Consider the following 24,100-nt stretch of genomic DNA (forward strand, 5'->3'; position numbering starts at 1 on the left):
GTCAAACTATTAATTTATACACTTAAGATGAGAAGAGATAAAATAGTGTTGTATTATATGCAATATATAAAAGGTTATTGGTGTAGATGTTTACATTTTTTATATTCAAGTGACTTCATTTAAGTAATACTGGCACTAACTAGAGCGAGTGGATCTATACGAGTTAATCACAACCAACGGCGAAAGGACAAGTGCATCTGCACTTGGGATAGAGGCAAATATCGAAGTTTTGTGACCAGACTGACCTAAGATTATAGTACCAAAGAAAGAGAAGAAAAAACTTAATGCTATTTGAAATAAGTCTTCGCGTACCAGGTGCTATCTAATAAACAAAACTCGTCATGATCTAACGGATTTAATAACAAAATTTATCCATAATCGTTTTGATATTGCGTACTAATTAAAAGAAGGGAAAGAAGCTTTCAATATTTCAACCTGAACATATTAATTCCGTTCTTAAGCGCAGAAGCTGACGTTAAGATGCCCTACTGAAAATGCTTCCTAGATATTAAAAGCCATTATTAGTTAGTTACAACTGTATATGTAACCTTAGACCCAAAGAGTAACGGAAGTAGTAAAGATATTACAAGATTCTCATCAGCTGTTTCACAACTATGGGCAACATATAATTTTAGAGCGGCTACAATAATGGTATTATATGCGTCCAGATAGGTATTTAGCCTTAGCCACCGGGCGTGGTGCATAAGGAATTTACTATTGTGGAGCAGATTCCATAGACGGTTATACCGAATCCGCCTTATAGTGTTTTCTTGACCGCGTGTAGAAGCGGACGTTGTCGTGAATTTTATAAAAATAGAAAAAGAGCAATACCGGTCGTTGATTCTATTTTAAAGGTATCTTGGATGCTGTTTACGTTGACTGTTACCCTTCGCGAAAACCATTTAACAATTAGCTTAGCAAATTTCAATTGAACCATATGCAGGAACCTTGAAAACGACCATAGTGTATAACTCAGCAGAAGTTAGGCCGTCGATTGAAGATGTACGAGATAGATAGTTCTCAGATAGTTCACATTTCAAAATACCACATAGAGCATGAACCTGCATGAACCGTGAGAGTAGTTTCAATATCGTTTCGTTACCGCCGACCAAACATGAGTCCACTGGAACACAACTGAGACCAAGGTACAGTCGAAACAGTCGGACTTTACATAGCGAATCTACTCCGAAGAAGACGAAGACTGTCCTATCGACGGGAGAAATTGTGGTCATCGTCTCACAAGTTGTGATCTCAAACTAAATCACCCTTTTTGCACAATTTCGCTTTTCTTTCGTAGGCTAACTACTGTGCGAACTAACTTCCTATATGATGAGCGAACGCTTTCTTTAAAAATCGTTGCGTTTTTCCCTTTGCAAAGAATATGATCTCCAATAAATTTGCTATTATTTTTAGGCATTTTCTTCAAACTTCTTTTTATGTTTATCGATTATGCCTAGTGCACTTGGAAATGCATTTATTTTCATACACTATACTACTATAGGTATATATATGTATATATTTATTCAGGTATATATGTATTTATGTGTATACAACTGCATTAAGATTCGACTTACCAAAATAGAATAAACTCTCGTGACTTGCTGTTTGTGTTTTTGTTGTGGTTTTTTTTCAATATTTTTTTTGTTTACTTGCGTTAGAAATTTTTCGAGTATTTTGAATACGGAAATACACACATTTATATAAGTATTAATGCGAATAATTTCACTTTTTCAAACCGTCTACGAAAGCAAAGTGATTAGTGACAATGAAATACATTCAATTATTGTTGGGAATACAATCAGTTCGATATTTAACACGAAACAACCACGCTCGTGTTAATTTTCCCCAAACGGCTACATTGGAAAATGCGAAGATTTTTATTGAAATCGCGGCGCTGCGTTCCAGTTAAGACTTGTGTAAATGCACTTTTTGACTTTTACACAGTTATTTATGTATCTATATGTAGCTGTGTATGTGTTTGTTTCTTTATTATTATTTTTTTTTTATTTAGTTCACTTTTGAAAAATTATTTTAAGATTTTTTTTTTGTTTTTAATTTCTTTATTAACACTTATATTTGCTTTTGTTGTTCACTTTTAGTCTGTGTATTTCACCATAAAATCAGTAAAACACGCTAGTACGAAATAATTCACAGATAATTAAATGCCGTTTTAAGATCTCAATTTATAATATAGTTATATGTATAACTGTACATATATTATATTTGTTTGATATACAATATAAAAATGTTTGTTTGTATTTTTCCACCACTGTCCTTAGCTGTTTGCTCCCGCAGTTTGTCGCTGTATAGGTAGCAATTTATTTTTAGCACTTTTTGTACAAAGAAATGCGAATTTTTACGCTAATTTTTCACTCGAATTTTCACATACACGTTTTCCTATATATAATATTATTATTGCTATTTGGTTGCTTGACTTGCGTTTGCGTTTCTGAACACGCGTTCCACTGTACGTTGTTTAATGATCAACGCTAATGATTAGACTGTTGTTCCCAGCTCATTCGGTTCGGCATGTCGTCTACCATTGCATCGAAATGATTGTTATCCGCTAGTACTCGTTGATCGTGCTAGAATATAGCTCGTTGAGAAGTTTTCAAGCTGGTAGCATCAGATACTCCGTAAAGTCTCTCTCTTATGTTCGTAGATACGCGTATTTGCTGGTTTGTATGTATAAGCATATATATATATACAAATATCTGTATATTTAGCAGTATATACTGCCAGCTAGACGGCCAGACAGATAGATACTTTTTGTAATAATGCATTGCTGTTAATATCGTACCACCACGACTGATTATGGTGGTGGGAATCAGTTTCACTGCTCTGAGTCGAAAGTAGATCCGTGTAGAAAATTTCATTGCGGACGATCACTGAAAATGGTAAGAGAAGTAACTGACAAATTAAATTTACATACTCACAAGATTTGTCAGGAGTTATTGCCAGCAATTTCAATATACCTCTAAAACTTGATGTTTACGAAATAAATTATATTTGAAATTTACAGTTTTTTTACATCAAGAAAATATATATACAAACTCGTATATATATTAACAGTTACCGCTGAAAACATAAGTACTTTTAAAAAAAAATTCAGAATTCACCTTTTTCTTTGAACACACCTCGTATATATTGTATATTAACAATTACTGCTGTTTAATAATAATATTCAGGTAATTTTTGTGAAAAGTGAGTGTAGAGTGCACTAATTTGCGAAGAAATAGTCAAGTCAACATTAAAAAATAGCATTATCTACATACATACATGTGTATATATTTTATCTTGAAACTAGTCTCCAACTTTGCATAGTCTAACAACCAATTTTTATAGCGCTATCAACGCAGGAATCAGAAAACCGGCTCATATACAGACTTATCATAAAACTGCGAATCCATGCAAGGCTTTTCAGGCTCTTTCTCAATCAGCACCTTATTCAGCTAACATTCTATTAAGCTGAATAGTGCTGGAAGCCTAAAAAAGATATGTGTGCTGTGCCACACCAGTGCTTGCAAGTGTTTTGGGTTTTGGAATTTTATTTAGCTACCATTCTTTTAAGCTGAATAAACGCTGAAAACCGTAATGATAGCATTAACAAGTTTATCCTAAAGCTGATATTCTTTTGAAACTTTTTTTTATTCAGCGCTTTATTCAGCTGCCATTTTATTAAGTTGCATAGTGTTTAACGTCAAAAAAGGTGAGTGTGGTGTTTGACATATATGTTTACAGGTATACCTGAAGTTATACTTTAATTCAGCTGAATAAGTTCTAAGCTTGTTTTAACTCTCGTTTAAGACCCCGATCTTTGAATAGCGAAATATTAACGCCTACTTAATGTAAAGCAAGTATATTTAATATTTTGGTTGTGGCAGCCATAATCACAACTCTCAATCAACATCGTTTTATTGATTTTCAGTCCAAAGACGTGTTATAGCAGTGTTCATAAAGAGGTGTGTTTTCCTGTAAGTAATGTTGCTTTATGATACACTAACATATAGTAAGAAAATATCTTCCACAACATTTAAAGCTTTATGATACACTAACATATAGTAAGAAAATATCTTCCACAACATTTAAAGTAATGTACTGAAGATCTAGAATCATCAGCATTTTACCACGACAAAAATAACAATATTTCAATACAGTTCAAACATTTCAGAGTAAAATTACAGGGAACGAAAGTATATATTCACATATTTTCTTGAAACTAGCATTTCAGCAAGCCGCGATCAATCTCATCAAAAATCAATTAATAGCGAAGGTTTCCCTCTTACATTGAGCCTGACAAATCTCAATTTTTGGCTCGGATTGGTAAACTTAGCCTCGCCAAACGAATCGTTCAATTTTTTTCTAAAAATAGGAAACAAAGAAACTTTTTAGTTAATGTTTTGGGTATGAAGCGCATCAATCCTAGACTCGTACCAAAGACCTTGTTTTTGCAAAGACGACGTCGAGTAGAGATCGCCAAAAATTGCTTGACTACTGTAGCTGAGGATCCGAGATTCATCAAGCGTATTATAACTGGTGTGATACGTGTGTTTATTAATATGAGGACGTAGCTATCCAAAGAATCTAGCTACTGCTGCTCCTAAAATTCGCTGCAGCCAATAAAGGCTATTCGTGCCGAGGCTTATAACAAGTGTATGAAAATTGGATTAAGCACTGACATGCTCTGATTGGCACAAAAGAGACTATTTTGATGAAGACTTGTATTAAAATATGTGAAAAGGGTTTTTTTTGGTTAGAAAGTAATTTATAGCGAACATTGAGAGCGACAAATTGCATATAATTACCTAAAAGACGAGGGAGATGTAACATTTTAATATTAACAAAATGTTTGTACATGGAACTTCTAGACCCTAAACTTTTTTATTAACGCCTTTGTGCTTACCTTCTTAAATAATTACGCGAATATATGTACATATATATGTATAAGTAATAAAATAAAAGTATGTTTGTTCGATCTTTGAACTGTTCAACGATTTCCTCCATTATTATCATGACCACACAGGGATTCACTTTAACTTTTACATACATATATATATACGTATATGTATGTATATTTTTGTATAGCAAGCGGTTTATAGGCGGCATTCTCCAATTATTTTTTATAGAGCTGACTTCGGTGAGCAGTTTGCTGGCGTCAATAAACAGCTGATAAAAGCTACAACGATCTCTGAAGCTACAACGATGACTGAATGTTCTACAAGCTACTACTATGTGTAATTCTATATGTATACATACTTATGTGTCTGTATATATAATACTATTGATAAATGATCATAACATTTAAATCGATTGATATGATTGAACTTCTCTAATATTCACATATGGTTGTAGTATATACTATATGGGTTTGAATATGGTAAATAAGGTTAACTAAATAGCTCATGGGAGTAAATATGTGAATTATTTATGTACTTATTTATAAAAAGTAAAACAAAAGCTTACACATGTATCTACAAGTATATATTATATGTATGGTATATTTATTGTTATATTTGTCTCTGAGCACACAAGAGAGCTTACGCTTTAAAAATGTACAGCTCATTACCAGAAGTGCAAAGAGAAAAGGGTGGCAGCACGCAGTGTTAGAAGAGCATAACTGGTTCCGGTATGTCAAGTGATAAAGCCAAATGCTTGAGGGTTTCCCCAAAACGTACAAAAAAATCGGAAACGTACATTATACTGTTGCCAAGAATAGCATAACAGGGGGTGTGTTGCTGCATATTGATAAGGCGTGTAATAAACTTTTATATTTATATTTATATTCAACTGTACATACACGAATATACAGTTGAAGGTGTGTATGTGTGTGATTATGGATTTCAATAAATCAGCACGCATTTATCACACTACAGGTAGTAACACCATTACGGGTTTCTTACCTCCTGTCAAGGTGTAGACACCTGCAAACTGCATATTTGTTTTATATATATGTATATATAATATATAATTTTTTTCAAACAAAAATATCCAGCGACTTTCAATTAGTGTGCGACAAAGTAAATGCCGAAATGAGTATCATTGATTTATATACATATTTACATATGTATGTATGTATAAGCAGGTGCTTATTGTTGACTTCAGCGTATTGTCATCAGCTCATTCATGATCACGCTTCTCGCCGTTTGTTGTTGGATAATGTCAGTCGAATTCTATTTTTGAATTTGCATATTTAGTGTGCAAAAATTTCTGTTTATTATACCCTGAACAGAGTTTTGCACGAAGTTAGTAACACACAGAAATTTCGAAGACACTAAAAAATATATATGTAATAAATATATGAATTTATATATTTATATAATATATATATATACGTATACATAAATGTTCGGCGTATCGAGCTAGGCGTATCTGTATATTAGCGAACTAGTCTCTCAGTTCTGGACATATCGATTTGAAAGCCAAAAAGCTGCTAATTTGTTAGAACCACCAATATCAGAACACTTTAAGCTATAGCTGACATGCAATCCGACCGATCAAAATAAAGTCTTTATATGGCAAACTTTTTTACTTGAGGATATAACTTCACGAAATTTGGCTTAGATTACCACATTTACCAAAGCAACGCCACAATCAACAAACAAATTGTTCAAATCGGTCCACTATAGCATAGATGTATGTAGCTGTCATATAAACTAAACGATTAAAATCAATTTCTTGGTTAAAAATGTTTGTATTTGTGAAGGGTATTATAGCTTCAAGGCTGCCGAAGTTAACGTTTTTATTTTTTATTTTTTTTTTTTTTGTTTTTTTTTTTTTTTTTTTGACTACACCCTAACATTTCTACTGAGGAAAATTTTCGCAATTATATTGCAATGAATTGTTATAACATTTACCATTATCACCACTTTGTGAAATCATGCAGTTGTAATTTACAATAAAAGTCTTTATTGCCCTTTTCTGTGTACATATGTGTGTATGTATGTACATAACTGTGTATGTGTGACAACTTATAAATGAATGACTTGATATTTTTCAGTAATTAACTGCGTTCTTATGTAAAAAATGTAAACATTAGCTTAATAGTTTGTGCATACACACGTGTTAAGAAAAACAAATTTGTATTTTCATTGTTTCAGGAATTTGACCATTTATTCTGGAGACAAGAAAAATATAAGAAAAAATGTTTGCTTTGGTTGCACTAAAGCTATAATATCCTTCATACTACTTGATTCCGCTTGTGCAATTTGTATGGCAGCTATATGCTATGGCGGCCGACATCGGTCATTACCACAAACTTCTTAGTGAAAAACGGTCAGCTCGATATCACAAAAGAACCAATTACAGATTTTGCCTCTCTGATGACTAGGAAACCACACAAATTGGTATGACATCACAAATGCATTTGCATTAGAAATACATATGAATAGGTCTTAACGTAAACGCACTAAAAGGGTGTAAAATCTAAAATGAAATATACCTTTCTTCACATTTTTAACTTTAAAAGGTAATATCAGCAACTTCAAATTACTCTGAAAAACGAGCGATTCATCGTATGTACGTATGTATGTATATGAACAACTGATAATAATTTGACGTTATTAGTTCAGAAATTTTTATTTTGCATATGAAGAGAATTCCTGCCATATGGCCACCGCGAGCGGTTCAATTTTGAACAACTTCTTTTAGCATAAGTAATAATGAACCATTTCCAGAACGAGTTACATACCAAACCCTAACAAAAAGTTTAACGGAGTAAAACTGCGTGACTTAGCTGTTCATTATATACATTAATTTATGGTTGATAACATTCTGACAATTTACTGAGAAAGAAAGCGAAGGTCACACAAGCCATATACATACCTATATCCATATGTACATACTTATGATGTAACTTATTACCTTCTCAGCTAAAATCATTTAGCATTAAGACGATTGAAATTGAAATAAAGCAACCAAAAAGTGATTCCTTGGTACACACTTATTAATTAAAACTGTACAATATGTTGTATAGAATATTAATTTATTTTATGTGAAATCGAAATTATTGGCTTTCGTTATGTGTGGTGCTAATGCATAATATTCAGGTATCTTAAGCGTCAACAGTTGTTCTTGAATTCATCGTATTTGTATAAACGATGTTATACTGCATGCTGTTTGCCTTTCGCTTATATGATTACTTTGCCAATTAAATGGTAGTTGGTTCCATAGTGTAGCGGTTATCACGTCTGCTTTACACGCAGAAGGTCTCCAGTTCGACCCTGGATGGAACCAAGTGAGATTTTTTTTCTTTTTTTTTAAATAATTTTGAAATTTTTAAACTTATTTTGTTTTATTATATTTCAAAAATTTATTTTATATTATAGTTGTCCCTTTCAATATATTTTTGATATTTAATCACGTACATATTACAAAATATAATTATATTAAAAAAACAATTATTCATACATACATATAAAGTTATATTATAAAACTGAAATTGTTTTCTACACATAAAAATAATCTCGAATAATTATATGAATTTCATATAAATTCGCTAACATCCAACCAAAACAAAAAATCTTTTTTACCCTGCCAAAAGTGAGTACACACAGTACGAGTATGCATATGCATGTATGTACATATATTTTATACCTATGTATATGTTATTTTCAGGTAGATATATGCATACATGAATGTATATACTTTTGGGGTAGCTGTGTTTCTACCCTGCACATATTTTTCATTCGTCACATGCATTCCACAAAAAGTTCACATTCGGTTTATTAAATTTAGAACTTAAATAGTTTAAATTGTGCATTGAAAGTTATCGCTTCTCGGCCTCAAGGCTAAGATCAAAGTGTAGTATCTGTTCTTATCAGCTTAACATCTGATAGATCCTCCATCGGAGGACAACAAATGTTAAACTGATTTTTGGAAATGGACGGAGTGTTTTAGGAGCTTGCTCCACCTCTGTCACGGGTTGGCCCGGTATTGCAGTACCACCGGGATTTCGGCCCAAATAATGAATACATATAAATATCTTCAAATTAACGTTTAGTAGTAAAGGGAGTGTATTGTTCATGACTGCCTTTTAGGAAGTTTTGTTCCAAACCGTTGACGCAAACTTTAAATATAGTGGTTTTGCAATGAAGTTTCGCTGTGCAAACGTAGACACAGATTTTCATCACAGTTAGTGATTGATCAAAAATTTATGACGAAACCAAACACAAACGATTTAATATTGCCAACGCCAACGCAAACATTTTTTTTGGGAATTCTAGAGATTTTTTCTGTAAATTATCTAAATAAAAATAACTCTATCTCAAAAATCGTCTGGTGTGCGAGATTTTGCCGTCGCCGCGTTTTGTGTTCATATTCATATACAATCGTGTGTTCTAGTCACCGACGGAGTCGCCGAGTATGACGAATATTCTCGTCGCCCGTATTGTGTTAAAAGTCGTTCTTGATCGGATTTGTGACTAGTTGATGAAAAATTACGACACCTCTGAACGTAAGAAAAGCATGTGCCAACCAAATCAACGGCAAAGCTCTGTATTTAGTGGGTTCAAAAGAGCATGCCAAAGTACGAGCTCCTAAAACTCGGTTCTTTGCTAAATCTACATATATTTGATGTGATATTCATTCTAACTGACGGCGTCCTGAATCGACCAGAACAAATGGTAGGCAGAAGGGGGGCAAGTCTGAGCGGGTGAGGCAAAAAACAGCCGCATTTTTCTAAAAAGTTTTTAACCGGTTTTGCAACAGGCCTTATTGCCTCAGTCTAGTCTCAAACGCCTCGACTAACCGTCAATTAAGTTCTAAAAAAGTTCCAAAAACAACTAGAAACAGAAAACTTTTGTCTGCGATGGAAAAGTCGCAAAATAATGCCCTTTATTCTTGTACTCGGCACTTTAACTTTTCTCTAAATTAAAATAATGAAATACTATGCATACAGGGGTGTTGTGGGAATCCAAGACAGATTTGCGTAGTTATCAGAATTGCAAACCAATTCTGACTTTCAATGGTGTCACAGATCTGATTGGATTTCGTCTTTTTGAACACGTGCAAAACCAATATTCGAATCAGCTTTAACTATTATGACAAAACTTGCAAATGAATAAATTTGGAGGTGTTTGGTAAATTTGAAATACCGAATAAAGTCTACTAAAGTTTACAATGAGTTACGCTATTTTAGCTTTTATTTTATTGGAAGAAAAAAACAACAAAAAAAGTTAAAGGGAAGATTTAAAAAGATCAAAGAAATTTTGCTTGCATTTACTTGCTTACTTTACAGATTGATATCACATTATCGACTGAATATAGACGCATTTGGGTGTTAAATTACGTTTCGTAAATCCTCTTAAAATGTTTGTCACTCATTTTGTGTTTTATTCTTATGTTTTTCCCTATAGAAATAACGATAAATTAAATTGTAACAATATTAATTATTTTCTAACTTATATTTCAAGTCTGTCAGCGAATTGCTTTGCGCTTCTGATAACAAACCGATAAAATTTCTGTTTCGAACACAAATAATATCTGAAATTCATGACGCTACTACATTTTCATATCGGTTTCAATTCTGCTTTCGATAACTATCAGAATCTTGCAACACCCCTGATAATAATATCTATCGCTCCATCGTTTATTTCAATAAAAGCGACGAAATCCCTTCTATTTACTTATTTCCATATTATACATTCAAAAATGTCGGGACGGCGCGAACGCCATTCCCGGCTACCAAAAATTACACGCACGAGTTATTCGCATTAGGAATAATCGCGGGGGTCAACTCAACCGAAAGTGCAATGGTCAAGCCTCACTCCGGAGGAACCGCCTTCATGATCACGGTAACCTCTACGCCAGGTAAGTATGCTTTATTTCGCAAATGTCCAATGTTTTCAATTCACAATTCTTTAACATTTCTGAGAATTCGAAGACCGTTTATACGAGTGAATGAAAACTTATATACATATATTCAAGATTGGTGGTTGCGTTTCAACAAAACAAATCGCTGCTCACAACGCAATGTGTACTTCTACCAGAGAACGTTAATTTATATTCGCTGCTTCTACCATAAGCCTTATATTAAATAAATATAGTTTAAAAAAACTTTAATTTATTTAAACTTTAATTACTTTAAATTGAGGAAAAGGCTTAGGGCGATTATTATTATACTAGTATTTTTTATATACTATTTTTTTAAGTTAATTTTTAAAATTATTTTCAACTTTTTCGTTCGATATTCTTTAAAAGCGTTTTTTTTTTAGTTTTTTTAAACTATATTTATTTATATTTTATTATTTTTTAATAAATAGTAGCTGTAGCTATCTACACTATGTACATTTTCGGACGAAGTATCACAGTATGTAATGTATGACCAATATATATGGTATGACTCATCGTTATGAACTCGATTGTATTTCATATTTTCTCGGCTCTTTTTACCAGAATTCTATTGCTCTTATAATTGTGTCTTGCTAAAAATATAAATGAAATTTTTCAATTAATCATTTGAACTTGTGCTTGATGATTTGTGAATCGATATTATATTATTGGCGACCAAATAGGTATTTCAATCGGATTATCAGTGGTAACAAATTTCCACTCATCTTCGGTGGCGTTTTCAACATCAACTTCGCTGATAAAAAGTCAGAGCGGTTGACAAATTTTCTTTCGGAAAGATTGAATTTGAAAATGAATATTGATCCACAAGAATCCACTACAAAATATGGAAACACCATTCACGCGGTATTTTCTAGATATTTAGAGGATGTCAAGTCTCAAACTTATGCATCTTATTTCAGTTACCATAAAACTATAGTTTCAATAATAAAAATTCCTGAATAGTCTAAGTCTCTTGTAAGATAATAAAAATATTTTAAGCAATACTAACTTCTCATTTATTCAATTCTTTTTTATTTTTTATTAAATTCCATATTTTGATCTGCCATTAAAAAATTTTATCCTAAATATTATAAATTTTGTTGTCCGTGCAGTTGATTTGTTCCCTTTGAGATGCCAACATATGCCTAAAAGTATGCAAATATTTTGCGCATACTTTGTAGTCGTGTTGGGTTTAGTTTTTTAGTTACAAACAGACATACAAGTGAAACAAATATAAGCGTGTTAATTATCGATGGGTTATTTAACAAAAAAACTACTTTTTTCCATGATTCGGATTGAATTTATTCTTAATTTTTTATTAAAATATATTTTTTGTTCTATAATAAAATAACTTTAAATAAGTTAAGACAAATTCATATCATAAAATTGAAAATATTACAGGGTAGTAGTCCTCGATGGTTTTTTTAGTTAAAGTCCCAGTTTTGCAAAATATATTCACCCGTATGAATCAAGATAATTTTGAAGGCACAAGAGTTCTGAAAAGAGAAAAAAACGCTGTAAATGACATAGTATTTAATGACTGAAAAAAGTTTTAATATTATATGTTACATTGATCCAGGCGTCACAACTGTTTGTTTTACGTCGATGACGGCGAACTTATTTCTGACTCCGTCGAGGGAATGACATCCCTTATCCGGGCCGCGGAGGAAGGAGCTGCCGCGGTAGGGCTGATATTCAAACCGGCGAAGTGTGCTTCACTACACTTTGTCGGGGAGAATGGCGCACTGCCAACGCAGTTTCCAATCCAGGGTAACCTGATGCCAGCCCTCAGAAATGAGGAGGCCTACGAACACCTGGGCGTCCCAATAGGTTACCAGGTCCGCCAAGTCCCCGTTAACACCCTTATGGGGCTGATTGCAGACGCCAATGCAATCGATGGCCCTCTCCGAGGCTTGACTTCATCATGCAGGGAGGTACCTTTGAGAAGGAATACCTTCTAGTTGCAGATGGGCGTATTAAACAGCTGGCAAAGAAATGGCTATTTTTGCCAAAACGAGCAAGCCCAGAACTAGTGTACCTACCGCCGTCACAGGGAGGCGGAGGGTTGATCCTCCTCTCAGACGCGTACGGCATATATTATATACCATCACTCATGCCTATAGGCTGCTACACTGCTGTGACCCAGGATTGTCAAATTTAGCAAAAAGTCTCATGCATGAAGCAGTGTCGTCGGGAATGAGAAGGAGGGAAGTGTCTCCAGAAGACATGGCCCGATACCTCTCTGGGGATCAGGAGATTCCGAGATCGGTGGGTCCGTCTGCACCGAAGGATAGGCGTCAAGTGGTGCTGGCTGCCGGGAGAGTAGGCACACGGGATCATATTTAGGGGGAAGGAAGATGCAGTTTCACCAGCCGGGCGGCATAAGATCGCCAACATGCTGAGCAGCAAAGAGGTTGCCAAATATGTGAGAGACCTCTTGGAAAAGAGGGATCAGAGGAAAGTGTTGGAAGTGACCAAAAAGCACCCGGTCTCCAATCACTTTCTCCGGAGCGGTCGTAATACCCGCTTCTGCGACTGGCGCTTCATCCATCGCGCCCGTCTCAATGTTCTGCCCCTCAACAGCACACTTCGGCGGCTGCCGGAGGCGGATAAGAGCCATCGCAGATGCGGATATGAGACCGAGACGAGCGTCAACCACTGTCATGCTCACAGCGTCGCAATTAGGCGGAGACAGGATGCCATCCAGAGCGGACTGGTGAAAGCTGCTGTCCGTAATCCCGGAACTATATCCGTCAACCAAGTGATCCCAGAAGCTGAAGGCGCGGCGACTGCCCTAAGACCGTACATTGTCATTAGGGATGAAGACAGCCGCCGAGTAACGATTATCGACGTATGTATTCCATTCGAGAACCGTTCAAGAGCTCTCGAAACTGCCAGGAGGGAGAAAATAGCAAAATATCAGCCCCTTGTGGACGCTCTCACTGGAAACTATATTTACTCTGGTAAGGGATAACAACGTACGAATTGGCGCCTTCGTGGTGGAATCGCTTGAAGGATGGGATGACCAGAATGAAGCGGTACTTAGCAATCTCAGAATCCGCCCCTGCTATTCCGGGATGATGCCGCGTTTCATGATCAGCGATGTTATTCGTTGGTCAAGGGTTATATATGCGGAGCATATGTCGGGGATACGGATGTACCTGCCCGAGGGCGAGTAATTCGCAAAACAAGCATTGCTTTAGCAAGGCCTATGTTTTGACTTCATTTTAGGAGTAGTAAGTGAAAAAAATATATCTTTTAGGTAAGCACACTTTATTTCTCAAATGCTCAATGATTTCAATTCACAATTCGTTAACATTTCTGAGAATTCGAAAGCCGTTTATATAAATGAATGAAACTTCTATCTATAGCTTTTGTTCTTGTTTTACAAGCATATTTAAGCAGAGAACTTAAAACAATTGTTTGAAACAATTTGATTTAAGATTGGTGGTTGCGTTTCAACAAACCAAATCGCTGCTCACAACGCAATGTGTACTTCTACCAGAGAACGTTGATTTATATTCGCTGCTTCTACCATAAACCTTATATTAAATTATTGATGGGTTATTAAACAAAAACTACTTTTTTCCATGATTCGGATTGAATTTATTTTTAATTCTTTATTAAAATATATTTTTTGTTATAAAATAGACAGAAAAGTTTTAATATTATATGTTTTTATAATATTGATGATTAATTAGAAATTGAACTATTCTTAGAGGTATTATATAATAAAAAAATTATAATTGAACTCTTTTTATATATTAAGGGTTGTTTCCCAAAACTCCATATTTCGGTTTAGTTAACCAGAACTTTACTGGCAGATAGTTGCTAAGCAGACGTTGAGAAAACGGGCCTTACAATTACTAAAATTTACTATAATTTTATATAGAATACTGTCACTACCAACTAAATGCAACCATGAACTTGTAGGAACGGATAACGCTCAAAAGAGAACAAAGTGCAAAACATTAGTCAGCTGCTAAAAAAATCAATAAACAGACCATGGCAACGAAAAAGTAAAAAGTCGAAACTTTGCAATTTTCACAAGTGCAAAATTATTCTCAAATTCTTTTTTACGGTTAATCTAAAAAATCTTTAGAAGACTAAAATGCCGCAAGAGCCACCATTAACAACAACTGATTTGGAGGGTGATGAAATAGAAAATGTACGGGTTGTTGTGCGAGTACGCCCAATGGAGAAATCCGAATTAAATTCTGGTGCAACTAATGTAATACAAGTGGATAAAATCAATCGGGCCATCACAGCGGTGAAGCCAAATGCCGCCAATGAGCCGCCCAAGACGTATTACTTCGATAATGTTTTCAGTACTGACTCAAATCAACTTGATTTGTATGTGGACACAGCACGTCCCATAGTTGAGAAGGTACTGGAGGGTTATAATGGCACCATCTTTGCTTATGGACAAACGGGTACGGGTAAAACATACACCATGTCTGGTAATCCCGATTCGCCGCAAACTAAAGGTATCATACCAAATGCTTTTGCACACATCTTCGGTCACATAGCTAAAGCTAGAGAGAATCAGAAATTTCTGGTACGTGTTAGCTATATGGAAATATACAATGAAGAAGTGCGCGATTTGTTGGGAAAGGATGTTAGCAAGAGTCTTGAGGTGAAAGAGCGACCAGATATCGGTGTATTTGTGAAGGACCTAAGCGGTTATGTAGTGCACAATGCCGATGATTTGGAGAATATAATGCGTTTGGGCAATAAAAATCGTGTAGTGGGTGCAACAAAAATGAATCAGGAGTCGTCGCGTTCGCATGCCATATTCTCAATTACGGTTGAAAGTAGTGAGCTGAGTCAGGGCGATATGACGAATGTTAAAATGGGCAAGCTGCAGCTGGTTGATTTAGCTGGTTCAGAGCGACAAAGCAGAACACAGGCGAGTGGACAGCGCTTAAAAGAAGCAACAAAAATTAATTTATCATTATCGGTGTTGGGTAATGTTATAAGTGCACTGGTTGACGGGAAAAGTACTCATATACCATACCGCAACTCAAAACTAACACGTTTGCTGCAAGACTCGTTAGGTGGTAACTCAAAGACAGTAATGTGTGCCACCATAAGTCCATCAGATATTAATTATATGGAAACCATATCCACATTAAGGTATGCCAGTCGTGCCAAGAATATACAGAATCGTATGCGCGTTAATGAGGAACCTAAGGATGCATTACTACGACACTTCCAAGAAGAAATTGCACGTTTGCGTAAGCAGCTGGAGGAAAACAGTCATGAGGATCAAATTTCAGAAGAGGAGGATGAAGACGTCGATGACGATGATGTCGATATTGAAATAGAAATTGAGGAGACACCTGCCATCAATGGCAAGAAATCAAAGAAACGCGAAAAAAGCGATGCTGAAAAAGAGGAAAAAGAACGCCGCGCACGAGAACATCAACAAGAAATTGAACATGCTAAATCTGAGCAGGAACAATTGCGCAGTAAGTTAATCTCACTGGAAGGCAAGATTCTGATCGGTGGTGAGAATTTATTAGAAAAGGCGCAAACGCAGGAGAAACTACTCGAGCAATCACTTGCTGAATTGGAAGAGCGTGAACAGGCGGAGAAGGCATTAGAGCAGACATTACAACAAAAAGAAACTGAACGCATAGATATTGAAGAACGATATTCCTCACTACAGGAAGCAAGTACTGGCAGTACTAAGAAAATTCATCGTGTCATGCAAATGTTGATGAGTGTCAAATCCGAATTGGCTGACCAACAACAAGAACACCAACGTGAAAAGGAAGGTATATACGAGAACATAAGAAGTTTGTCACGTGAGCTGGCACTGTGTGAATTAGTACTCAATTCCTATATACCTAAGGAATATCAGTCAATGATCAATCAATATACGCACTGGAATGAAGACATTGGCGAATGGCAGCTCAAATGTGTTGCTTACACCGGTAACAATATGCGTAAACACATCGCCGAACCGCAAGAGGCCACAAATAAGCAGGAGTTTATAGATCTCTCCCATGTTTATCTTAGTTACAATACCGATGGTGTAACAAATCCTTTGCGTGCAAAGTCGGCGCGTCCACGTACTTCGGGTGTACCACGACCAACCACCGCACGGCGTTACTGAATGGGCAGCAGTATTTATGTATCTATGTATTTTCCACACACATTTGTATATTTTTTGATGTTATATTTAAGTTATGTTGTCTTCTGTATATTTTTGTTTAAATTTTGTTGTTTTTGTATTTTTAACGACTCGAATTCATGTCTAAACTAAGCACACAAAAATGCATTTATTTTGCACTCCTCTAATTGCGTTCCACTATATGCATTATTGAAACTTTGGATTTGTTGTGTAATATCACTAATTTACAATTAAAGTGAATTAAAAATTAAACACCGAAAATTTCTCTCCATTATTCACTTCTTGTGGGGATTTAAAAAAAATTATTGCGAGACTGGGTGTGTGAGGTGATTTGATCGTTGCAGGATGTTACCGATAAAATATAATATTTTTAAATCTACTTCATATACATAAATCCATAATTAATTATTTTACTTACCACCGATTAGTATACAGCTTAAGCCAACTGTTCTCAATGCTTTTACTCCCATCTAATAAGTTTCGTCCTGCCATTGTGAATTGCACGAATGAAAGAAGCAGTGGCCATAACATTTGTTTTTGACAGTACGCAACGCTGAAGAAAGGTAAATTAATTAATAAACATCGTGTTTTCCTGCCAAATTAAATTAATTAAAATATATAAATTAGTATTATAAAACGTCTACGTTGATTAATTTTTATTTAATATCTTCATGGCATATGGTTTGAGTTCGTATTGAATTAATGGTTGTGCTTCGACGTCTCACGTGGGCTCACGATTTATTACAGCAATTCAAACGTCAGCGCCACTATTGGAAAAATATGGAACCTACACTATTAGAACCGCCAGCGGGCGTGCGTGGTATGCTTGACTTGAAGCGTGATGCCTTCAAAAAGCCTGTACAATTACCACGTTTACGAGTGCCAGAAACGGAATCAAATAAGGTATTACCACTGGTTAAAAAGTTGCTGCTGAAGATGGAGAAGTTGCGACCGGTACGCGTGTTAGAGAAAACTGGACAAGAAGTTGTAGAAACACCACCAATGCGCGAAATACTGCTTCACCCATTAGCGGTGAAATCGTGGGATTGCTTACCAACTACAGAACTTTTAAAACTAAAAGTCGAACCTAACAATTTTTATTACGACGAATTGGAACTTAACTATGATAATTGGCGGGCGGATGAAATTTTTAAGAGCGTATTGCCCGCAGATGATGAGGGGCTCACATCTTACTCGCGTATTGGACATATAGTGCATTTAAATTTAAGAGATCACTTATTGCCTTACAAAAACCTAATCGGTGAAGTCTTATTAGACAAAGTGCCCGGTTGTCGTACGGTCGTAAATAAGGCAGCAACAATTGATAATACATATCGAAATTTTCAGTTGGAACTAATTTGTGGTGAATCGCAATATCAAGTGGAGACTAAAGAAAATGGCGTTTTGTTTGAGTTTGACTTTTCGCGCGTCTATTGGAATCCACGCTTATCCACAGAGCATGAAAGAATCACTAAAATGCTTAATGCAAATGATGTGCTCTACGATGTTTTTGCTGGTGTTGGTCCATTTAGTGTGCCGGCTGCACGTAAAAAATGCTGGGTACTAGCAAATGATTTAAACCCAGAGAGTTATAAGTGGTTACAGCACAACGGTAAACGCAATAAATGTTTGACTCACATGAAAACTTTTAATAAAGACGGACGCATGTTTTTGCTGGAAGATGTGAAACCTGATTTATTGAAAAGGTGGAAAGAACAAACAGCTGAAAAAGCAGTAAATTACAGCATACACATAACAATGAATCTCCCAGCTATGGCGGTGGAATTTCTTGATGCTTTTCGTGGTTTCTTAAACGACGATGAAGCGAATGAATTTTCGAAGCAACAATTGAATTTTCCAACTGTGCACGTTTACTGCTTCGCAAAAGGCGATGATACGAAAACATTGGCGCGCGCTTTGGTAGAAGATAATTTGGGTTTACCACTAACAGACAACCTAGAAGGTATATATTTCGTGCGCAATGTGGCGCCAAATAAGGACATGTACAGAGTGTCCTTTCGACTCACAAATGAAATTTTGACAACGCCGATTATCAAAACGACTGCTGAACAAATTCAGCGCAAACGTGTTGCCTCCGAATTAGAAGAAGATTCAAAAATTGCCAACAAAGTAAAATGCAATTAAAATTTACTTAATTCTAAGCATAAAAGAAAATAAATATTTGTATAAATTTAATCTAAGTGGCGAGACTTTCAATTCTACTGTAAGGCAGTTTGTTATTTTTTGATAAAAACTATATATTTTTTTTAATAATATTACAGAGAATTGAAAATGGGACGCAAATCAAAGACAGCTGCTGGTAAAAAAGCTGCTGCTGCACCAGCTAAGGCTGCCATCAACAAGTCTAAGAAGGACAAAAATATATTTAAAGTCAACGATGCTAAAAATAAGAAGAAACCAAAGGAGGTGCAAGGAAAATTGAAAAAGGTAAACGAATGAGCACTTACAAACAAAAATGTACTACTAATGAATTCCCGCACATGCAGATCAAGGAGGTGGTCAAGAATAAGCAGGAGAAAATCGATGTAAACTTGAAGGAGTTGCATAAGGATATGGTCGTGAAGAAACCAAAGGTCGCCGCCAATAATGCCTCGATTAAGAAAAATAAAAAGGCACCGGCCAATACAAATAACGTTTCCCTAAAACTAGACAATTTGAAATTTTAAAAAACGTTAATCCATATCAAAGCGAGAAATGCCTTACTGTTTGATGTGTCGCTAAAGCAACGAAATTTAGGCAATTAGTCAAATAGTTGTTGATGTATCACTCACTAAGGCATTTTAGTTCCATGTTTTATTATGAATCCTTCTATATAACATATATGTACTTATATATTATAAGTATTGAGCGAGTTTTGTTTGATAAGATCTAGCATATTTTATAGAAACTCGGAATTAACACGCGTGTATACATACTTATAAAGTAATGTTGAAACATTGCAATACAGCGATTAATACATGATTAAACTAAATATATGACGTATACCCCACAAAAAAGGTATTTTTTTTTTTAAATTAGCGTTGATCATTAATTGAGCGCATTAGCAAATTGACTAAATTAAGGAATGGCAGACGCACCTACTGCAATCTAATAAGCGCTAAGAAGTGGATTTTAAAGAATTTCGCCGTCATGAGACATTCAAGACAGGTTGGGTCCTCTCTCTGCTACTGTTTAACTTCTATATCTCGTAACTCCCGCAACCACCAGAGGGAATTTTCAACACCTCATGCGCAGATGATGGCATGTGTTCAAAAATAAACCAATATCCTGCAAGGAGCCTAACACTCTGCCCCAGTAATAAACAGTGACGATATTCACAAACTAGACGAAAGAGTACAGATTGAATCTTAATATTGTAGTCGGTTTTAGATGTTACACTAGACAGCCTATGCTGCTTCACTCTGCATGCATCCAAATTGCCAAAGCAAAATGTATAAACAAGTTCTTACATAGACTTTCATTCGATGAAGCGATTCTTCTCTAAATCTCAGAAACGCCATTTTTATAAATGATGGATTTGATACAGCTTTAAATGGACTAAAAATTTCGGTGACCAAACAGAATTACACTGCAGCTCCGAAAGAGTGTTGACTGCTGCCTCAAACGAATCGATTTTTATAAGTCTGTGGTGATGTAGTAAATGGAGGTATTAGTTCGTATTTATAGACATATTGTACATAAGCATTAAAAGATTAAGTAGTTAAAAGAAAATAAGAAAAAATACCCTTCGCATCTAGAAAAGATTCCTTACAAGAACTTGATTATATATATATGCTATAGTGGTCCGATCTGGACAATTTCTTCAGAGATTGCACAATTACCTTAGGCAATAACACATACCAAATTTCGTGAAGTTATCTCGTCAAATGAAATAGTTTTCCATATAAGCACTTGATTCCGATCGTTCAGTTTGTACGGCAGCGATATGCTATTGTGGTCCGATATCGGCGGTTCCGACAAATAAGCAGTTTCTTAGAGAGAAAAGAACGTGTGCAGAGTTTCAGAACGATATCTCGAAAAGTGAGGGATAAGTTCGCTTTTATATACAAACTGACAGACGCTCGTCATGCTGATCATTTATATTATATATAAATATATTTTATAGGGTCTCCGAGATTTCCTTCTGGGTATTATAAACTTCGTGGCAAACTTAATAGACCCGGTTTAGGGTATAAATATGAATAAATAGTAAGACGCACGACTGCAAAGAAAAAAAGGATAAAGAATTTTGCGCATAAACAATTTGAAGACTATACCAATAGAGTATAAACTTTCAACACGTGCTTCCATTGGTGCAGTCGGCTGACAAGTTCACGCGTCTACCTTTGGTAAACAACGGTATTTTCGTTAACTGTCAACAAATGCTTCTTCTTCAATTGGGAAGAAACCTAATAATATCTGAAGAAAATGAAACTTCGGGTCACAGGGTGGCACCACCCACAAATAGTACAAATTATACATTATGATAATGAATACGTCATCCATCTAAACAAATGCAGATTGGTACGTACTCTCGGAATGCGAGACCATTTTCTCAATTTTTTTTTTCAGTAGCGCCAAATGGATTGATAATGACTAATTAGATGAAATAATAACAAAACTTTACGTGCAACCATGGGTGCAGTTACAACAGTATGATCAGATATACACACATCGGTTACGTGTGGTGATTCAAATGGGCTAACTTTAGCTTATCTGTTTACCGCCTATGCCGTGCAAATGTTTACCACACTGTCAAGTTGCTATCAGACTCTCTAGGCAAAATGTTAACAACATAGTGAAATTTTTATTTTGCGGCAACAAGCAACAGTTTCTAGAATCTATGTATGAACGCGAGTTTTTCGTTTTATCGCTAAGTTTGCTCTGCTGCCAGTTTTGCGACTAAATATTATACGCATATAAAAGCTGGAGTCCGATTAGCGAATTCATACAGTTAACGAAACGATTTGCAAACGAAAACTACCATCAAATCAAACGATCCAGCAGCGAAAGTCCAGGATGCAACGCTTCATCATCACATTGGCTCTATTTTGCAGCCTGAATTCCGTTTGGGCTCTACGACCAGCCCAAGCACCAGCTGCTCCACCACCACCGGCCACGCTCGCACAGGACATCGAGGAGTTGTATCGTCTTATACCATCGAAACCGATTAATAAATTGGTCATCCGTTATTTGCTTAACGATGCACAATTCCAGGCCGCCATTCGTATCATTAACTCTCACGATGCCTACATGGTGCGTATGCGTCTCTATGCTCAACCGGAAATCATACAATTCCAGTCATGGGTACGCGCACAATTGCTGTTGTCTGGCGGCGGTTCGTTGGAGTTTGAGGAGTCAGAGGAAATATTGAGTCTTTTCAGACCCACACCTTATTGGTCCGTCTACGGTTGGCAAGGCTTCTTCAATGAATTCCTCGCATACTTCCCACATGAGATGTTACGCGCTCAAATCGATGCTAAGGTGCTGGCGGGTGGCAGTCTCGCACAGTTTTGGGCTAAATTGAAGGCTTTGGCACCGGTCTACGAACGCGTCTTGGCCTTCCCTGAATCGAAGCGCATCGTTGCACAACTCGAACAGCATGGCGTGAATTTCGATCAAGTCGACCAATTCATTCGCTCCTTTTTTGATTGGTATCCAGTTGTCGTGAATGGCACAGGTCCAGCTGTCAATGCTGCTGGTGCACCGGCCATACCAGCGGCTCCCAATGCTGTTGTGGTTTAATAATTGTCGATTCAATTCAGCAGCTGACGATAATCGAATAATCGCCAAAGCAAAACTATATATCGACAGCGATTTATTTCATTAATGAATGATATTAACGGTTTATTTATGTTGAAAACACAACGAATATTCTTGTGCGAGTATTTTATTTGTTTTACTCCAATTAAAAAATAAGTGCTCATAAATAATGTGTTTCTATGATAGTTTGGATGGGATTGGGATGAGTGGGTAATCGCTGACAAATTAAAAATAGTTATTAATTTACCTCGAAATGACCTAAAGTAGCTTATGTGATTCGAAATCTCGGTCGTTTGTCGAAATACCACGAGTGCTTGCATATTTTTAACTTTCCGAGAAATAAATGCTTTCCTTACATTGGATAATTTTCCTAGAGGAAAATACAATAATTTAGGCTTTTAATAAATTTCTCGACATTAGTTTGGCAAAGGCCTTGAGTTTAAGTTTTGAGAATAAGGATTGCAGAGTGATGTATTAAGTGCAAGTGATATTTTGATCAAAATTGGTGCACGTATTCCCTGGGATCCTTCTCAGAGGGTATGTATTGCAGATGGGCGAATTTTAAATAATCCCGCAGTTACCGAATAGGAAGATATTAGTGCCTATGGCTTACTTTGTGCGGAAAATGTCGGTCAATGTCTAAGATTTCTTAATGAAATCAGTTAGGCATCTTTTTCTAATAATAATGTGAGGTGGTGTTAAAATTCAATTAAGTCAGTTAAGTACGTCAGCTGGCCTCTATATATTGGGTATTATTGATTTGCGACTCTCCGACTATTGTATATATATGGTATACCTAATATCTCTTATAGTTATAAACATTATATAAAATTTTGTACTTTTTGTTGAGTTTACATTCCATATATCTCATATAACACTAGTTTACAGTCATTTTACGATTGCGATGTTAGAGGCTGTTTCTTGTTAATATTGGGTTGCTAAAACTGAAAATGATAGGAAATTACCTAACACTTAGGACTTTTTGTGTTGTAGTCAAGTGGATGGAAATTTTCAAATATAGAATCCCACAGCTAGCTGACTTTTCATCTTAAGAATAGAATTGTCTTATCTAAAATTTGAGGAATAAAGATTGTTTCGTCATCATTGCATACGAGAAGGTAGTATTATGGTACAGGATCTCATATAGTCTCAGGAGCTATATAATTAAGATGAGGTAAAAATCGCCAGACCAACTTCTAGCATCGCAAAGAAATAGCTGACAAATCCATAGTAGTTGACATATGGAGATATAACTTTACACGTATATAAAAAAAGGTTGTACCACGCTAGCAAAATTTATGGATTTGCTTTGCGCGTCTATTGTACTTGTATATGGACCAGTCCGGCTCAAATCTCTATCCGGAATGGCTA

General features: G+C 35.7%; 5 protein-coding genes, 1 long non-coding RNA gene and 3 other non-coding genes across 11 annotated transcripts in view; 6 read left to right on the forward strand and 3 right to left on the reverse strand.

The window, feature by feature from the left end:
* Positions 1-2,546, reverse strand: part of lama (lamina ancestor) — a 35,194-nt gene extending 32,648 nt beyond the window's left edge. The window contains exon 1 of the mRNA XM_014231732.3: positions 1,575-2,546. The gene's annotated coding sequence lies outside the window, so the exon portion shown is untranslated. The remainder of the gene's footprint in view (positions 1-1,574) is intronic.
* Positions 2,547-8,159: 5,613 nt separating this feature from the next.
* TRNAV-UAC (transfer RNA valine (anticodon UAC)) lies at positions 8,160-8,232 on the forward strand. The gene has a single exon. It is a non-coding gene; the product is annotated as a tRNA-Val (tRNA).
* Positions 8,233-8,766: 534 nt separating this feature from the next.
* Positions 8,767-8,964, forward strand: LOC118680727 (U2 spliceosomal RNA). Its single transcript, XR_004976345.1, has one exon. It is a non-coding gene; the product is annotated as a U2 spliceosomal RNA (small nuclear RNA).
* Positions 8,965-10,649: 1,685 nt separating this feature from the next.
* Positions 10,650-10,814, reverse strand: LOC118680725 (U1 spliceosomal RNA). Its single transcript, XR_004976342.2, has one exon. It is a non-coding gene; the product is annotated as a U1 spliceosomal RNA (small nuclear RNA).
* A 1,356-nt stretch (positions 10,815-12,170) lies between these two features.
* LOC118680386 (uncharacterized) overlaps positions 12,171-24,100 on the reverse strand; it is a 290,728-nt gene continuing 278,798 nt past the window's right edge. The window contains exons 5-6 of one of the 2 annotated variants that reach the window (XR_011397061.1): positions 17,385-17,519; positions 12,171-12,323 (exon numbers count right to left, since the gene is read on the reverse strand). This is a non-coding gene — a long non-coding RNA (uncharacterized lncRNA). Of the gene's footprint in view, positions 12,324-17,384; positions 17,559-24,100 lie in introns of both variants that reach the window. The other variant, XR_011397062.1, reaches the window with a different exon arrangement.
* Positions 14,697-17,227, forward strand: Klp64D (kinesin-like protein 64D). The gene has a single exon (XM_014231694.3). The coding sequence runs from the start codon at positions 14,939-14,941 to the stop codon at positions 16,946-16,948; it is 2,010 nt and encodes a 669-aa protein (XP_014087169.2). The 5' UTR covers positions 14,697-14,938; the 3' UTR covers positions 16,949-17,227.
* On the forward strand, positions 17,536-19,405 carry LOC106615471 (tRNA (guanine(37)-N1)-methyltransferase). Of its 2 annotated transcripts, none has more exons than XR_011397060.1 (2): positions 17,536-19,190; positions 19,249-19,405. XR_011397060.1 is itself a non-coding variant. In XM_036359794.2 (2 exons), the coding sequence occupies exons 1-2, from the start codon at positions 17,669-17,671 to the stop codon at positions 19,288-19,290; spliced, it is 1,470 nt and encodes a 489-aa protein (XP_036215687.2). In that variant the 5' UTR covers positions 17,536-17,668; the 3' UTR covers positions 19,291-19,405. The 2 variants fall into 2 exon arrangements, 1 of the variants encoding a protein (XP_036215687.2); XM_036359794.2 differs by having other exon boundaries at positions 17,536-19,096.
* On the forward strand, positions 19,259-19,983 carry LOC106615472 (tRNA (guanine(37)-N1)-methyltransferase). The gene is made up of 2 exons (XM_014231697.3): positions 19,259-19,414; positions 19,474-19,983. Exons 1-2 carry the CDS (start codon positions 19,259-19,261, stop codon positions 19,651-19,653), a joined length of 336 nt encoding a protein of 111 aa, XP_014087172.2. The 3' UTR covers positions 19,654-19,983.
* Positions 21,902-22,899, forward strand: LOC106615481 (protein G12). The gene has a single exon (XM_014231708.3). The coding sequence runs from the start codon at positions 21,986-21,988 to the stop codon at positions 22,709-22,711; it is 726 nt and encodes a 241-aa protein (XP_014087183.2). The 5' UTR covers positions 21,902-21,985; the 3' UTR covers positions 22,712-22,899.

This window comes from Bactrocera oleae, chromosome 6 (assembly GCF_042242935.1).
Source record: "Bactrocera oleae isolate idBacOlea1 chromosome 6, idBacOlea1, whole genome shotgun sequence".
NCBI lineage: Eukaryota > Metazoa > Arthropoda > Insecta > Diptera > Tephritidae > Bactrocera > Bactrocera oleae.

Coding starts and splice junctions, on each gene's coding strand:
- Klp64D (XM_014231694.3), top strand. CDS start 14,939: ATGCCGCAAGAGCCACCATTAACAACAACTGATTTGGAGGGTGATGAA.
- LOC106615471 (XM_036359794.2), top strand. CDS start 17,669: ATGGTTGTGCTTCGACGTCTCACGTGGGCTCACGATTTATTACAGCAA. Junction 19,097..19,248: donor ATTCAAAAATTGCCAACAAA/GTAAAATGCAAT, acceptor ATAATATTACAG/AGAATTGAAAATGGGACGCA.
- LOC106615472 (XM_014231697.3), top strand. CDS start 19,259: ATGGGACGCAAATCAAAGACAGCTGCTGGTAAAAAAGCTGCTGCTGCA. Junction 19,415..19,473: donor TGCAAGGAAAATTGAAAAAG/GTAAACGAATGA, acceptor CCGCACATGCAG/ATCAAGGAGGTGGTCAAGAA.
- LOC106615481 (XM_014231708.3), top strand. CDS start 21,986: ATGCAACGCTTCATCATCACATTGGCTCTATTTTGCAGCCTGAATTCC.